Raw genomic sequence first — 16,175 nt, 5'->3', positions numbered from 1 at the left:
TTCATTGGTTCCATGATTCGTTTAAGGTACCTTCACCTTGGTTCAAAGCATTTGAATGGAACCATTCTCAGGTCCATTAGTTCCTTGACAGAATTAAGGCACCTTGACCTTTCTGATAACTCTGTTTATGGAATCATCCCTCTAGAGTTTGGAAACCTCACAAACTTGCAAGTGCTTAATCTTGGATCCCTTGGAACGTGTAGAGTTGGGAACCTAGAGTGGTTATCTCATCTTTCTCATTTGGAGGCACTTGATATGCATGGGATTTCTCTAGCCAAACAAAATTATTGGGTGGATGTGATTTTGAATATCCGGAAACTATCTTTTTTAAGCTTAGGGGGATGTGAGCTCTCACAGGTCATGTATCCATATTCTTCTTCATTTCTCAACTCTTCTTCATTAATTGAATACCTTTTTCTTGGAAACAACAATCTCAACTCATCCATGTATGGTTGGTTGTTCCCATTAACCAGCAATAAGCTTCGCATTCTTGAGCTCTCTGGAAATTTGTTAGATGGGATACCCAAATATCTTGCTAGCCTCTGTAGTTTGGAAATTTTGTTGTTCGATAACAACTCTGTTGTCAAATTTCCTGATTTTCTTAACAACTTCTCTGGATGCACATCGCTTACATTACAAGCGTTGTTTGTTCGTCATAACCGATTTATAGGGACACGCTCCAATGAGACCCTAACATTGAAAAATCTTGCCACTCTTGATATGACCTCTTGCAATCTAGGGCCTTACTTCCCAAGATGGATTCAAACTCTGAAAAATCTTTCGTATCTTGATATTGGCAATAATGGAATTTCAGACACAATTCCTCCGGGGTTTTGGGACATGTGGCCTTCTCAATTAAGATATCTGAATCTCTCTTCCAACAACATCAGCGGGAAAGCATCAGATTTATCATCAAATATTGGCAGCACTTCTTGGATAGATTTGAGTTCCAACAAATTTTATGGTCCAATAACAAATATCTCTTCCACTGTGGCATTACTAGATCTTTCTAGAAACAAATTCTATGGTGGACTCTCCTTCTTATGCCAAATTGTCCCTGGGTTTTTAGTTGTTCCTTACCTCTCCCATAATTTTCTAAGCGGACAACTTCCAGACTGTTTATGGTGTTTCAAAGAACTAATTGTTCTTAATCTAGAAGACAACAATCTATCTGGAAGGCTTCCTACCTCTGTTGGATCTTTGATCAAACTCGAGGCACTGTATCTATACGAGAACAACTTTTCTGGAGAATTGCCTTTGTCTTTAAAGAATTGCAAGAGTTTAAGTTTTTTGAATTTGGGGGCCAACAAGTTTTCTGGTAACGTACCTGTTTGGATTGGGGAAAACTTATCAAGGTTGTATGTTCTTATCCTAAAATCAAACAAATTCATTGGAACCATCCCTTTAAAGTTATGTCAGTTAGCTAATCTTCAAATTCTCGATTTGTCAATGAACAATCTACATGGAACCATCCCCTCGTGTTTGGATAATCTTACAGACATGGTTCAAGCAGCATCATTACCAACACATAATGTACATTCCTCTTCATTTGAATGGTTTTCCTCGGGTGTTTTGTACGCTAAACTTTATAATGACTATGTTGACCATGCAACGATCGAGTGGAAAGGAGATGAACGTGAATTCATTAGTAATCTGGGATTGTTAAAGAGCAATGACTTGTCAAGCAACAACTTAACAGAACAAATCCCAAATGAACTTACCAATCTCTATGGACTGCGTGCACTCAACTTGTCAAAGAATGGTCTGCTTGGAGAGATTCCGGATTAAATTGGTCAAATGAAACAACTTGAAACATTGGATTTAGGACAAATTACATGAATGGTCCTTAAGGTTTTGTTTTTTTTCCTAAAGTAGTCCCTACGAAATTTTTTTCCCTCAGATGGTACCTACGGAGCAAACCTTGCACACAAAAGGCCCTTATGACTAAATTTGTTAACATACTCTGTTAAGTGTATGTGAAAAGACGAAAATACCCTTTGTTTTTATTTATTTATTTTGTTTTTAATATTTTGTTAATTTGAAATTAAAAATAAAAGTGAGACACTCTCTCTCTCTCTGACCATTCTACCTATATCTCTCTCACAAGGTGGAAGAACCAGCTACCGGAGGTACGTTTTCTGGCCACCAGAATAGGGCAATAGCCCGTCTTTTTCTTCCTTCCTGTCGATACCCAATAGCCACAAACACCCCCTAATCAGAGCTGATTGTTGTTGTTCTTTCCGTCACTTAGCAGTCCTGTCGAGGGCTCCTTTTGTCAAAGAAGCTGCCGGCGAACCAGGAGCTGCCACCGCCGCTTCTAATCTCTCATCCAGTTGTTAAAGAAACCCACGAACCTCCCTTCCTTCGCTACCGTTACTGCTCGTTCCCTTCCATGGGGTTAAGCAGCCTCGGACCTCCCTATTTCTCTATTTTGCTCCCCGATCAGATGAAGACGGAGACTTGTTCCCTTGGTTCTCAACCGGCGACGACGCATATTAAACCCCCATAGGGTCGTTGTAGATTGGATCTCCCTCCTCACGACTGTGTAACCACCACCAAGCCTCCATTGTTGGCCGCATGTTTCCAATCGTGTTCCTAACCTCCGAACGCCACCTGCAACTGTGATTTCTTGAATTTTCTTTTCCAAACGTCACCTGCAACTGTGATTGCAACTGTGATCAGCTTCTGAGGAGGTCTCCTTTCCAATCTCAGGTACTTGCAACCTTCCTCCTCATTTTCCTCATGCTTCCTCTTCCCATTGCTTCTCACCTCCAGTAATTTTTCATCCTCCGCTGTCACATACAACAAACAATCACACAACTTCGGTCGATCTCTCTAAATCCCTAATTTTCTTCAAATTACATCAACTAATCATTATCTGGATGTTGGATTTGGATAAACCAGGTACGTCCATGTACATAATTAGTTCCTTGGCTGTCTCCAGTATATCCAGTGTAATGTTGCCTTCCGATTCTTCATTTCCATGATGAGAACGAGAAGAAGGGAAGATTACCTTCCCAGTTGCGTCAGGGACATCCAACTGATGGCTCACTAAACCACCACAATCAAGATCTCCTGGAGAAGAAATCACAACCCTGCTCATGATTTTGTTTCTTTTGAGATTAGAATTGAGAATTAATCAGTTGATTTCTTGATGAGAGAAAGAGAGAGAGGTGGGGTGAGTATTTTTTTTATTGAGAACAAATTACACGAATGGTCCTTGAGAGAGAGAGAGAGAGAGAGAGAGAGAGAGAGAGAGGACCATATGTGTGCATAAAACAAATGGTATTTTTGTCATTTAAAAAAACTTAACAGAATTTGTAGTTAGTCATAGGGGCCTTTTGTGTGCAATGTTTGCTCCGTAGGTACCATCTAAGGGAAAAAAATTTCGTAGGGACTACTTTAGGGAAAAAAACAAAACCTTAAGGACCATTCATGTAATTTGTTCTTGGATTTATCTAGAAACAACTTGTCTGGAGAGATGCCATTAAGCATGTCTAGTATGAATTTTTTAAATCATCTAGACGTGTTATATAATAGCTTGCGAGGGAGAATTCCATCCAGCACTCAACTGCAGTCTAGGGATGAGCAAAAGGACCAAACCGGCCGGAACCGGCCGGAACCGGACCCGACCCGGGAACCGGCTTCGGCCAAAATCAAGAACCAAACCGGCCCGACGGTTCTACAGGTTCCCGGTTCCTACCGGTTCTTGTCGTGTCTTCAAATGTTGGAACCGGTCCTCAAAAAATAGCATCATACGGTCCTGGTTTTTTCCGGTTCTACCGGTTCCGGTTATATCGGTTCCGGTTCCTACCAGTTCCCGGTTCCAAAAATCCACAAAAATAACGTCCTGGTCCGGCCCGACCGGTTCCTGATGGGTTTTAGGTACAACAAATAAACTAGAAAACAATTCCTAAGTTCACATGCAACCTACTTTGGATCTATGTTTTAACTATTGAACATACAACTTTGAATTGCAAAACAAGAACCCTAGAGGAGAGAGGCTAATTTCGAAATTATCAAACTAGGGTTTAGGGTTTACATACCTTTCAATTGTTATAGTAAACAATTGATATTCCCTTGATCTTGATCTTGATCTTCTTGGAAGCTTTAGCACCACAAGTGTAATGCCTCTAATGGAATCACACCCAAACTAGCAAGAAGGAAAGTAAAAGAGAGAGGGGAGAGGGAGTATGCAAAATCTCGGCCTTAGGGTTTCTTCAAAAGAAAGAGTGACCAAAAACATGAACCAGGAGGCTCCTTATATAGCTGAGGGATCTAGGGTTTAAGGGAAACCCTAGTTATCCTTTGCTTAGGGCCTAAGCAAACCCAAGGGCCTTATCCAAGCCCCTATGGACGAAATTATTAGGGTTTCCCCTAAAGATTTCGTCCACCCTCTTCCAAGGGGGTTCTAGAGCCTTCCACTCAACTATTAGATAATTGCAAACTAGTCCCTGTACCTTATAATTAATTCTTTTAACCCCAAAATCAATTCTGATTAATTTCTGGCTAACAATTAATTAAACATAATGATTTCTAATTAATTTGTTAATCCATTAACATATTAATAAATCATTTATATATATATATTAATTTATTAATCTTATAAATTAATATCTCTCCTTTCATAATTTCCTTGTCCAGTTGCTAGGTTGAGGGCAACCCAAAAGGACTGTGCTGCTGTCAATTCAAGTACATACCAATTATAGTTATGGGCTTAGACACCTAATCCAACAGTCTCCCACTTGGATAAGTCTGTAACTATAATTGCTAGTATGCCTTCTAAATTTGACCAGCAAATTGTAGCTTCCAAAAAGCTGCTGCCGAACTCTGACCCAGTCAGTTATGTGTCCTAAGATAAGTGATCATATAACCCTTCGTTCTGCTTGATATCCCCAGACAAAAGACATGGAATATAATCAATCTCTTTGTCCAGAATCTATGTTTCCCGATTCCTGATTTGTGATGATGTAGGACTTCTAATTGAACACATCAATTTAGTCCTGGCTGGGCCCAGCACATAAGTCAACACCAAATCATCGAGGGGCCCACAGATATCGCTTTTCCTGTTAGGGCAAAAGGAACGAATAAACGTTGACTCATATGCTTGTATCTTTTACTCATCAAATTATGCATGACAATACGTTTTATAACACCAAGTTACTGATGCGTTTTCGTATCACCAATGCACAACCGACTTGTAAATTACAACTCATATATCTTCGTTTCAAGATTATAAGATATTATCGTCTCAGTATTACTCGTGATGAATTCCATGAAGTAATACTCTGAGCGTGGGTTTATCCAATACTCAAATCTCAATTTCTGAGTACTCATGAACATTGCAGCAATTCTATTGCCATGTCTATCCTTAGACAATCTGCAATCCAATTCATGACAGTCTTAATTCACTACTTACTTCCAAGAGTACGAGCGACTGTGGAGTTTGAATAATCTCATTATTCAGGAAGTAAAACATGCAAAAATGAAACACAATAATAAACAATTGACAAAAGGTAGTAGCCAAACTTATAAATAATACTTTATTATTTAATCACCAAAAGTCAATTACATTTACTTTGTTACAAGTTTCAAAAACTAATCTAACTACTAAAACTAATATCATCTTTCAGTCCTATGCTCCGAGCATGCTGAATATGCTTAGCCCTACTCAGACCCTTTGTGAGGGGATCTGCTGGGTTATCTTCAGATGACACCCTCTTTACTATAAGATGGCCTTCTTCAACTCTATGTCTGATGAAATGGTACTTTCTGTCGATATGTCTGGTCTTACCATGATCTCTCGGTTCCTTTGTCAAGGCAACCGCTCCTTCATTATCGCAGAACAGTTCCATAGGCTCCTGGATGGTTGGAACAACTCCGAGATCCCCGATGAAGTTCCTCAACCAAGCTGCTTCTTTCGACGCTTCACTTGCTGCAATGTACTCTGATTCACAAGTAGAATCAGCCACCGTATTTTGCTTGGAACTCTTCCAAGTAACTGCTCCTCCATTCAGTAAAAATACCCAGCCCGACTGAGAACGGAAGTTATCTCTATCCGTCTGAAAGCTGGCATCACTGTAACCATCTACTCTCAAAGTATCACTGCCACCAAGCACAAGAACCCAGTCCTTTGTCCTTCGCAAATACTTGAGTATATTCTTAACTGCTATCCAATGAGCTCTACCTGGGTTTCCCTGATAGCGACTGACCATGCTCAAAGCAAATGCCACATCAGGGCGAGTACATGTCATAGCGTACATGATCGATCCGACAGCGGAAGCATAAGGTACACGACTCATGTCATCTATTTCAACATCTGTACTCGGGCATTGAGTCTTACTCAATTTGGTATTGCTCTGGATAGGTAGCTCTCCCTTCTTGGAATTTTCCATACTAAACCTCTTTAGTACCTTATCCAAGTATGTGCTCTGACTAAGTCCAATTAGTCTCTTCTTTCTATCTCTCAATATTCTAATCCTAAGAATATAGGCAGCTTCTCCAAGGTCTTTCATGGCAAAACACTTTCCAAGCCAAGACTTAACTTCTTTCAAGGTTGGAACGTCGTTACCAATGAGTAATATGTCATCGACATACAACACCAGAAAAGTTACTATACTCCCACTAGCTTTGATATACACACAGAACTCATCTTCACTTCTAGAGAAACCAAATTCTTTGACTTTCTCATGGAAGCAAAGATTCCAACTGCGAGATGCTTGTTTCAATCCATAAATGGATTTCTCAAGCTTGCACACTCTATTAGGGAACTTTGCATCAACAAAACCCTCTGGCTGACTCATGTAAACATCTTCAGCCAACTTCCAATTAAGGAAAGCAGTTTTGACATCCATCTGCCAGATTTCATAATCATGAAAGGCAGCTATGGCGAGCAATATCCTAATAGATTTAATCTTAGCCACTGGCGAGAAGGTTTCATCATAGTCAACCCCTGGGGTTTGAGTGAAACCTTTTGCAACCAGTCGAGCCTTGAATGTGTGCACATTTCCATCCATGTCTGTCTTCTTCTTGAAGATCCATTTGCACCCAACTGTCTTACGACCTGGTGCACTATCAACCAAATTCCAAACTTGGTTGTCATACATGGACTTAATCTCGCTGTCCATTGCCTCTTTCCACTTGGAAGCCTCTGGACCTTCCATTGCTTCCTTATAAGTGACTGGTTCATCTAAGTTTACCAGTGTTCTGTCACTTATGAATGTGTCACCATCTGAAGTAATATGGAAACCATACAACTCAGGTGGCACACTCACCCTAGTGGATCTTCTAAGAGGTAATGAGTTATCGATTGGTTCAACAGGAACTGTTTCCTCTGGTTGAGTGCTAGTGTCATCTAAGGTTCCTTCATTGGCTGAATCTTGAATTTCTTCAAGGTCAATAGTGCTCCCACTGTCCTCTTTGAATATGAGCTCTCTTTCAAGAAAGACTCCTCTTCGTGCTATAAAGACCACGTTTTCACTAGGCCTGTAGAACAAATATCCAAAAGACTGCTTTGGGTAACCAATGAAAACACATTTCTCACTTCTAGCTGCTAGCTTGTCGTGAGTCTCTCGTCTTACGAAAGCTCACAACCCCAGACTTTAATATGTGCTAACGAGGGAACTTTCCCTGTCCACATTTCGTGAGGTGTTTTGGCAACCTTCTTTGTAGGGACAAGATTGAGGATGTGGGCGGCTGTCTCTAAGGCATACCCCCAGAAGTGAATAGGAAGCAAAGCCCGACTCATCATAGAACGAACCATGTCTAACAAGGTTCGATTGCGCCTCTCAGCTACACCATTTAACTGTGGTGTCCTAGGAGGAGTCAATTGTGAGACTATCCCACATTCTTTCAGATAGTCGTTAAACTCGATACTAAGATACTCCCCGCCTCTATCGGATCTAAGTATCTTTATCTTTCTGCCCAATTGATTTTCGACTTCATGTTTAAACTCTTTGAACTTTTCAAAAGTTTCTGACTTATGCTTGATCAAGTAGATATATCCATATCTGCTATAATCGTCAGTGAAAGTCACATAGAATTGATTAGCATCTCTTGTAGTTGATCTGAAGGGCCCACACACATCTGTGTGTATGAGATCCAACAGACCTTCACCTCTTTCACAAGACCCTGTGAATGGTGATTTTGTCATCTTTCCCAAAAGACAAGATTCACACATATCATCTGACTTTAGGTCAAATGATTCCAACACTCCATCCTTTTGGAGTTGGGCTATGCGTTTCTTGTTAATGTGTCCAAGACGACAATGCCACAAGCATGCCTTGTCTACACTATTAGACAAGTCAATATTAAGTACACTATTTCCTAAGCTATCAACACAAGTCACTGTTTCATACACACCATTACAAGACAAAGCTTCAAACATAAAAACACCATTCTTATAAACAGAAATTGAACCATTCAAATCATTAAAAGAATATGTAAAACCTTGTCTGAACAATGCATGAAATGAAATAATGTTTCTCGTCATCTCAGACGAATAGCAACAATTTATTAAATCTAATCTAACATCATTACTAAGCAGAAGCTGATAAACTTCGAACTTGGTTACTGGTGAAGACTTTTTGTTTCCCATGATCAGGTTTATCCTTCCTCGCTCTATCTCCTCACTTTCCTTTAGACCCTGCAAATCAGAACAGATATGAAAACCACATCCTGTGTCAAGGACCCATGAACGAGAAGATAATGAGTTATTAGCAGAAATAGTGTAAATACCTGCCGAAGATGGCTTCACTTTGCCATCCTTGATATCTTGCAGATATTGTGGGCAAGATCTCTTCCAATGACCTTTTTGGTTGCAGTAAAAGCAAACTGCCTCTTTTGGATCAGAAACATGGGGAGTGGAACCATTGGGCTTAGCCTTTGGGCCATTACTAGATGACCCAGCTTGAGCCTTGCTCTTCCAGTTTTGCTTGGGAGGACCTTTCCTCTTTTTCCCCTTTCCCTGTCCAATAGCCAAAACAGGGGCACTAGCAGGTGTGGAGGGTATACTTTTACCCTTCATCCCTGCCTCAGCTGTCTGCAACAAGTTGTGCAATTGGGCCAAGGTCTGCTCAGTATTGTTCAAATGGTGAGTTAGAATAAACTGACCATAACATTCAGGAAGTGAGTTCAAGACCATGTCAATGGCCAATTCCTCATCAAAGTGAATATTGAGCTTGACCAAACGCTCTATGTAGCGTTGCATTCTTTGCACATGTGACACAACCGACTCCCCATCTTTCATCTTGCAAGCCATGAGTGACTTGACTACTTTGAACTTTTCTTGACGAGCTCGCTTATGGTACTTTTCCATAAGGTCCTTGTTTATCTCGAAAGGCCAGTAGTCCTCATAGTACCTCTGCAGTTCTGGGGACATAGTTGCCACCATGATGCATGCCACTTTGGTAGCATCATCGTAATGTTTCTTGTAGGCAGCAAGATCTTCAGGAGTAGCTTCATTCTCATCAAGCTCTTTGAGCTCCTTTTCAAGAACATATTCTTTGTTCTCGAAACGAAGAGCCATCTTGATATTGCGCATCCAATCGTTATAGTTTGAGCCATCCATAACGACTTTGGAGCATATATTGAGCAAGGAGAAGTTCTGGTTGGAGGAGGATGAAGTAGAAGTGTTTCCAGGAGTAGACATCTGAAAAGAAAGAAAGTTTTAGTTAGATTTCAAGATACCTTAATAGAATAACCCAAAGATATAATATCAAGGTTAGGATCCAACTATGAAGATTCACAACTCAAAAATGGGATGCCGAGATCCAAGTGCAAATTTCATAAAGGTAGGCGAATGACGATTCACCAATTCCACCATTAGACGAAACAAACGAAGTGAAATTCCTAATTCTTTTGAGATACATTGAAACTATTCAATGGCATGTTTTAATCTCAGATTATGCTCTTCTATTTGTGACTGGGATGCCGAGGATCACAAACAAGATGTGAATAACCATGCAAATATGCTTGGTAACCTCATTGTCTTTATCATTAACTATTGATGTGCTGGTAAACCACACACGCTCCATCAAAATGAAAATTATGAGATACCCATTACTACTCTTTATTGGTGCCTTTTAGTGTGCTGGTTAACCACACACGCTCCACTAACGACCAATAAAGCATAATGTGCAATTTCATGGATTAGCATACTTTTCACATTTTTCCTAAAGTAACTAGAGTTGGGATTTTGAAAACAATGTTCTAGTACTTTTAATATCATTATACTTTTAATGAGAAGTAGTTGTCCTATCAAATCCGTTCTGCTAACGACCCTCCACTAATCAAGGAAGCGGTGGGTGAGAGTGGACACTCATTCAACTACCATTTTATAGGTAGTTTCCTTATACCCCCCTTATACATTAGCTTCGTGAATGAGGCATACTAGCGATTTGACTGACCATATTCTTATACATATAATATTAAACCTTTAATTATAATATATATAAGGTGTGTTTTAAAACTTTTTAAAACTTCAAGGGTTTATATAAATTTCGAAATTTAAGCTATTAATTTCAAATTTAAATAAACCAATTAACTAGATTTAATATTTATCTATTAATTAACTATTAATCAAATTATTAAATCTTGTAAGGATTATCTAATTAAATTAATCAATTAATTTAATCCTAATCCTTATCCCTCTAATTTCGAAAAATAGGGTAAGGATAATTATCCAATTAATCTAATTAAGTAACAATTATCCAAAAACAAGAAACCCTAGTTATCCTCTTAGCATATTTCGAAATTCATAAGGGAGGAGGCTAGGGTTTTCAAAACCCTAACCCTAATTTCGATTAGGGTTCTTTGGAGGCTAGGGTTTTCGAAAAAACCCTTTGATCCAAAACCCTAGAAATCGAAAGATTGGCCTTTAGGGTTTAATAGCTATAAACCCTAATTTGCAATTCAACAATTGTAGCAATTCAATTTAAAACAACAATGGCTCTGATACCACTGATGGGTTTTAGGTACAACAAATAAACTAGAAAACAATTCCTAAGTTCACATGCAACCTACTTTGGATCTATGTTTTAACTATTGAACATACAACTTTGAATTGCAAAACAAGAACCCTAGAGGAGAGAGGCTAATTTCGAAATTAACAAACTAGGGTTTAGGGTTTACATACCTTTCAATTGTTATAGCAAACAATTGATATTCCCTTGATCTTGATCTTGATCTTCTTGGAAGCTTTAGCACCACAAGTGTAATGCCTCTAATGGAATCACACCCAAACTAGCAAGAAGGAAAGTAGAAGAGAGAGGGGAGAGGGAGTATGCAAAATCTCGGCCTTAGGGTTTCTTCAAAAGAAAGAGTGACCAAAAACATGAACCAGGAGGCTCCTTATATAGCTGAGGGATCTAGGGTTTAAGGGAAACCCTAGTTATCCTTTGCTTAGGGCCTAAGCAAACCCAAGGGCCTTATCCAAGCCCCTATGGACGAAATTATTAGGGTTTCCCCTAAAGATTTCGTCCACCCTCTTCCAAGGGGGTTCTAGAGCCTTCCACTCAACTATTAGATAATTGCAAACTAGTCCCTGTACCTTATAATTAATTCTTTTAACCCCAAAATCAATTCTGATTAATTTCTGGCTAACAAATAATTAAACATAATGATTTCTAATTAATATGTTAATCCATTAACATATTAATAAATCATTTATATATATATATATATATATATTAATTTATTAATCTTATAAATTAATATCTCTCCTTTCATAATTTCCTTGTCCAGTTGCTAGGTTGAGGGCAACCCAAAAGGACTGTGCTGCTGTCAATTCAAGTACATACCAATTATAGTTATGGGCTTAGACACCTAATCCAACAGTTCCATCGGGTTCCGGTTCCGGTGCCGGTTCCGGTGCTGGTTCCGGTACCGGTTCCCCGGTCCATATGTTCATTCCTACTGCAGTCTATTGATCATTCAAGATACATTGGAAACCCAAGACTATGTGGACCTCCCCTTACCAAAAAATGTCATGGAGATGAAGAATCAGAACCACCACCTGTCATTGATGAGAGGGAGGATAGTGAGGAAGACACACATGAACTTTGGGGGTGGTTCTATATTGGTGAAGGCACTGGTTTTGTTACTAGATTCTGGATTGCATGTGGTGCTTTGCTTCTAAACCGTCGTGGGAGACATACATTTTTTCATTTTTATGATAGATTCAAAGATTTGGTGTATGTGAAGGTGATGGTGTTCTTTGCCTATCTACAAATGGTTGAACGTAGATAGTCTTGTAAAATCGTGCTACACTTGTATTTGACAGGGGTTTTTATGTCCCTAATATCAATAAAACTGCCACCAACACCATGAAAACTTTATATTTCAAATATAGTTAATTTTGTATTTTTTTTAATAAACAATTTTATAGGACAATACTGAATGTAGGTTATCAGTGGAATTGATGCTGAAAAATGGTCCATCCATATACACTTGTTACTAACATGCTTTAGTTTGTGGGCTGTGTTACAAAAATTGGCTAAACCGGACTAATAGATCGATACGCAAAGAACATGAACTCTAAATTTGGGGTTTTCAGTTTAGACTTTCTATTAAAGCAGAATATCGATATATGCTAGAATAGTTATATCATTTTGATTGCATTTAATTGTCATACATTAGGTTTAATACGAAACTCCTCCAATTAGAGTATATTTCATACAGATTCTGTGGTTAAGATGTCTTTCTATGTATTTTCTCAAATTAGATTTTATGTTATAAGGGAAGAATATTTATTTAAAAATATATTCAAATTCCAAGCAACAATTACAAATCTTGTTAGCTAGCCATCATTGTAGTTATAATACCTCCCAAAAAAACTTAATTTATGTGACTAGTGATTTTTTTTTTTCATTTTTCTATGATATATGTTTTTAATTTACAAAATAGGGATAATGTCACTATTGCACAATGAAGTTTTGGGTTTGGTCCGATTTGCACAATGAAGTTTTGGGTTTGGTCCGGTTTGGTAATTTCCGTACCTAAGTGTAATGGATTTTAATATTCAGGGTTTAAATTGTATATATTGGATTAAATTTGATAAGATCTCTTATGGAAAGGGACTGAATGCGTAAAATATTCAAATGGTTGAAGAAGGATACGGGTGTATCCGTCACCCACGTTAACCTTCATATATATTCATCATAACCCACTAAACCCTAACCCTAAGGAAACTACAGCCGTCACCTTCACTATGTCCCCCCCCCCCCCCCCCCCCCCCCTGACGCCACCACCCCCCTCCTTTGACTCCCGTTCCGATCAACAGGCGACAACAGTGACCACCGGACATTCGCCATCCTCTTTCTTCTCCACCATTGTTCCAGCCAACGTTTGAGTCGCCGCCATGGGCCTTTGGCCGTCGCTGTCCAGCCGCCGACGAGAGCCATCGGCAGGCATCTTTTTCTTCTTCCTTTCTGTCACCGCCGTTTCCAACAACCGGTCGAACTGCATCATTCCTCCCTGTCTTCTTCTGCTGCTGCTCAGTCGCCATTGTCGCCATTCCATCGGCTGTTGCGGCTGGTGTTCTTTCTCGACTACCTTGTGCCGCCACGAGTGTGGCTGAGATCGGAGTGCATATCAATGTTATGCTCGCGACATCGTGTGGATGTGTGTTGCTTGGCAGGGAAGAAAACTCGCCACCACCGTGGCTGTCATCGCAAATAACTGATACATTGTCGACCGACCGCTGATGTTGTTGCCTCAAGATGTCCGTTTGGGTATGTGTTTTAGTAAAGAGATGTCGTATGCGTGTGATGCTAGCTGGAGATCGAGGAAAGTAACCACCATGGAAGCCAGCCATGGTGGCCGCCGCTTGTTGCCATCGTTCTGTCACCATCAGCCACCGTGGAAGGTGGCTGTGTGTGTGTTTTGCTATGTATTTAGGTGTGTGTACTGTTATTGGATTGTATTAAGTATATGCTGTGTATTATCGGATAAAAGTGAGCCATCACCACCACCGTGAGGTGGTGGCTGCCACCATCTACCTCCATCTACCACCACAGTGCGGTTGTGTGTGTGTTTTATTAGATTAGTGTGTGAGTGTGTTTCAGATTGGGTTGTAAATTGTAATCGGTATAAGAATAATAATAGAAAAATTCATAACCACCACCGTGAGGTGGTGGCTGCCGCATCCTACCGCCACCGGCCGCCGTGTCGGGTGGCGGTGTGCTTTGCATTGTGGTGTTGATTCGTCGGGATGCTTGGAAACCCTAATGGGCTTAATGAAGCTCTAGTGGGCTTAATGGGCCCAATAAAGCCCTATTTGACCTAATGAAATCCCAATGGGCCCAATGAGGCCCAAAGTGACTTAAAAGCCCAACCGGTTGATTAATGGACTAGTATTGGGTAGGAAACCCTAATTAGGGTTTGGAAAACCCTAATGACTTAAAACCCTAATTTCGGGAATTGATCGGGACACATGCGGAAATTATTTAACAACCTAAAATAATAATTAACAATTATTGCAAATTAACCGAAGATAAGATTGGACTTAATGGATTAAGTCCTTAATGGATTAAGCTTTAATGGGTTAAGTAAGAAACACTTAACCCTAATCGTCATTTCATGTGGAAACCCTAATTTCACTTGGGTTGGGTTTTCTTAGTGGGCTTTAGTAATTGGAATGTTAATGGGCTTCCAAGAATAAGCAAATGGACTAAGTAGTTATATGGGTTTTAGGATTAGGCCCATGTGAGAGTCTAGGGCCCAATTTGGAAAATTGGGCCATTGATGGGCCATATTTGGGCCTTATGATTATGTGATATTGGGCCATGGAAACTGGATTAGAATAATTGGGTGGGCCTTAAGGAAAGACCATGTAGAGGTCTGGGCCCAATTTGGAAAATCGGGCCATATACTGGGCTTTGGCCATTACTTGACTTTTGTGCTTTTGGAGTGTGAGTTGGACTTTGAGCTTGGAACCCAATTATTAATTGGGTATTGTTTGATGTTGACAGTTCGGGAATCTGTCGACCAGCAGCTGGAGTTTATTCTGCGGGACTTCAGCAGTGCCAGGTGAGTTCTCCTCACTATATCAACAGGGTCTACGGCACCAAGGCCGACCCTTTATGATTGTATCCTGGTTATAGGATGTTGCTATGCTATGTGATATGTTAGATCCGTATGATTATCTGTATATATGTTAGTGACCTGGTTAGGTCGGTATCCTGGTTATATGATGTTGTTATGCTATGTGATCTGTTAGATCCGTATGATTATCTGTATATATGTTAGTGACCTGGTTAGGTCGGTATCCTGGTTATAGGATGTTGCTATGCTATGTGATCTGTTAGATCCGTATGATTTTCTCTACATATGTTGGTGACCTGGTTAGGTCAGTATGCTATTTGATCTGTTAGATCGGTTGACTGTTATATATGCTAGCGTAAGATATGTATGTGCACATGTTTGTTTGATTGGGGGTTTGGGTTGAGGCGGTCCTGCTTTGTGCTGAAGGCCAACATACCCAGGGCGGTCCGGATAGACTACAGACCCATGAGGGTATGATAGTCAGACCGAAGGCCCGACGAGCGGTCCGGATAGGCTGAAGGCCCTATGAGGCGGTCCAGACGTGTCGAAGGCTCGGAGAGCGGTCCAGATAGACTGAAGTCCTACGAGGCGGTCCAGTCAGACTGAAGGCTCAATATGCATGCTGTTCTGTATTTGTATTGATATGATAATTGTTTTGGTTAGTATGGGTTGGTATTTTGGGGGAAACTCACTAAGCTTCGGACTTACAGTTGTTGATTTTATTTCAGGTATTTCTGATGATCGCGGGAAGGCGAAGGCGTGATCGTGCACTTCCTCATGTTTTATGATTTAGTTCTGGGAAACTCTGATAACAAACTATTTTGGAAATACAATTGTAATACTTATTGGTTTTGAAATGTTTTAAAAAAGTTTTAATTTGGCTTGAATTTTATGGATGTTACAACATAGGGATCAATTAGCAATTTCACTCTCCCTATCTATTTAGGGATGATAGGCACTACTAAAATTAAGTTGAGTGTTCGCCATTTTCCACAAACTAGGCAAAAAATGACTATAAACCGAGTGTATCGATTAGAAACAATAGAAGATGGTAAACCATGCTAGCGATAGATATCTCCGAAGGACAACTGATCCATATTAGTCGCATTCTTCCTCTTTTTTTTCCAATGGAT

At 39.9% G+C, this 16,175-nt stretch overlaps 2 protein-coding genes and 1 long non-coding RNA gene across 3 annotated transcripts; 2 read left to right on the top strand and 1 right to left on the bottom strand.

Annotated features, from left to right (window-relative positions):
* The first annotated feature begins 12 nt into the window (after window positions 1–12).
* LOC145121813 (receptor-like protein EIX2) lies at window positions 13–1,788 on the top strand. The gene has a single exon (XM_079057514.1). It carries the CDS (start codon window positions 13–15, stop codon window positions 1,786–1,788), a length of 1,776 nt encoding a protein of 591 aa, XP_078913640.1.
* An 807-nt stretch (window positions 1,789–2,595) lies between these two features.
* Window positions 2,596–3,103, bottom strand: LOC145121812 (17.4 kDa class III heat shock protein-like). The gene is made up of 2 exons (XM_079057513.1): window positions 2,902–3,103; window positions 2,596–2,792 (listed from the first exon to the last, which is right to left on the bottom strand). Exons 1-2 carry the CDS (start codon window positions 3,101–3,103, stop codon window positions 2,596–2,598), a joined length of 399 nt encoding a protein of 132 aa, XP_078913639.1.
* A 10,136-nt stretch (window positions 3,104–13,239) lies between these two features.
* On the top strand, window positions 13,240–15,906 carry LOC145120659 (uncharacterized). Its single transcript, XR_013714291.1, has 3 exons — window positions 13,240–13,896; window positions 14,970–15,700; window positions 15,771–15,906. It is a non-coding gene; the product is annotated as an uncharacterized LOC145120659 (long non-coding RNA).
* The last annotated feature ends 269 nt before the right edge of the window (window positions 15,907–16,175 follow it).

Source organism: Lactuca virosa, chromosome 6, assembly GCF_052849685.1.
Source record: "Lactuca virosa cultivar CGN04683 chromosome 6, Lactuca_virosa_CGN04683_v6, whole genome shotgun sequence".
Classification (NCBI taxonomy): Eukaryota; Viridiplantae; Streptophyta; class Magnoliopsida; order Asterales; family Asteraceae; genus Lactuca; species Lactuca virosa.
The sequence above is the reverse complement of the archived record's forward strand: the minus strand, read 5'-3'. Positions and strand labels throughout refer to the sequence as shown.

Coding starts and splice junctions, on each gene's coding strand:
- LOC145121812 (XM_079057513.1), bottom strand. CDS start 3,103: ATGAGCAGGGTTGTGATTTCTTCTCCAGGAGATCTTGATTGTGGTGGT. Junction 2,793..2,901: donor TATGTACATGGACGTACCTG/GTTTATCCAAAT, acceptor TGTATGTGACAG/CGGAGGATGAAAAATTACTG.
- LOC145121813 (XM_079057514.1), top strand. CDS start 13: ATGATTCGTTTAAGGTACCTTCACCTTGGTTCAAAGCATTTGAATGGA.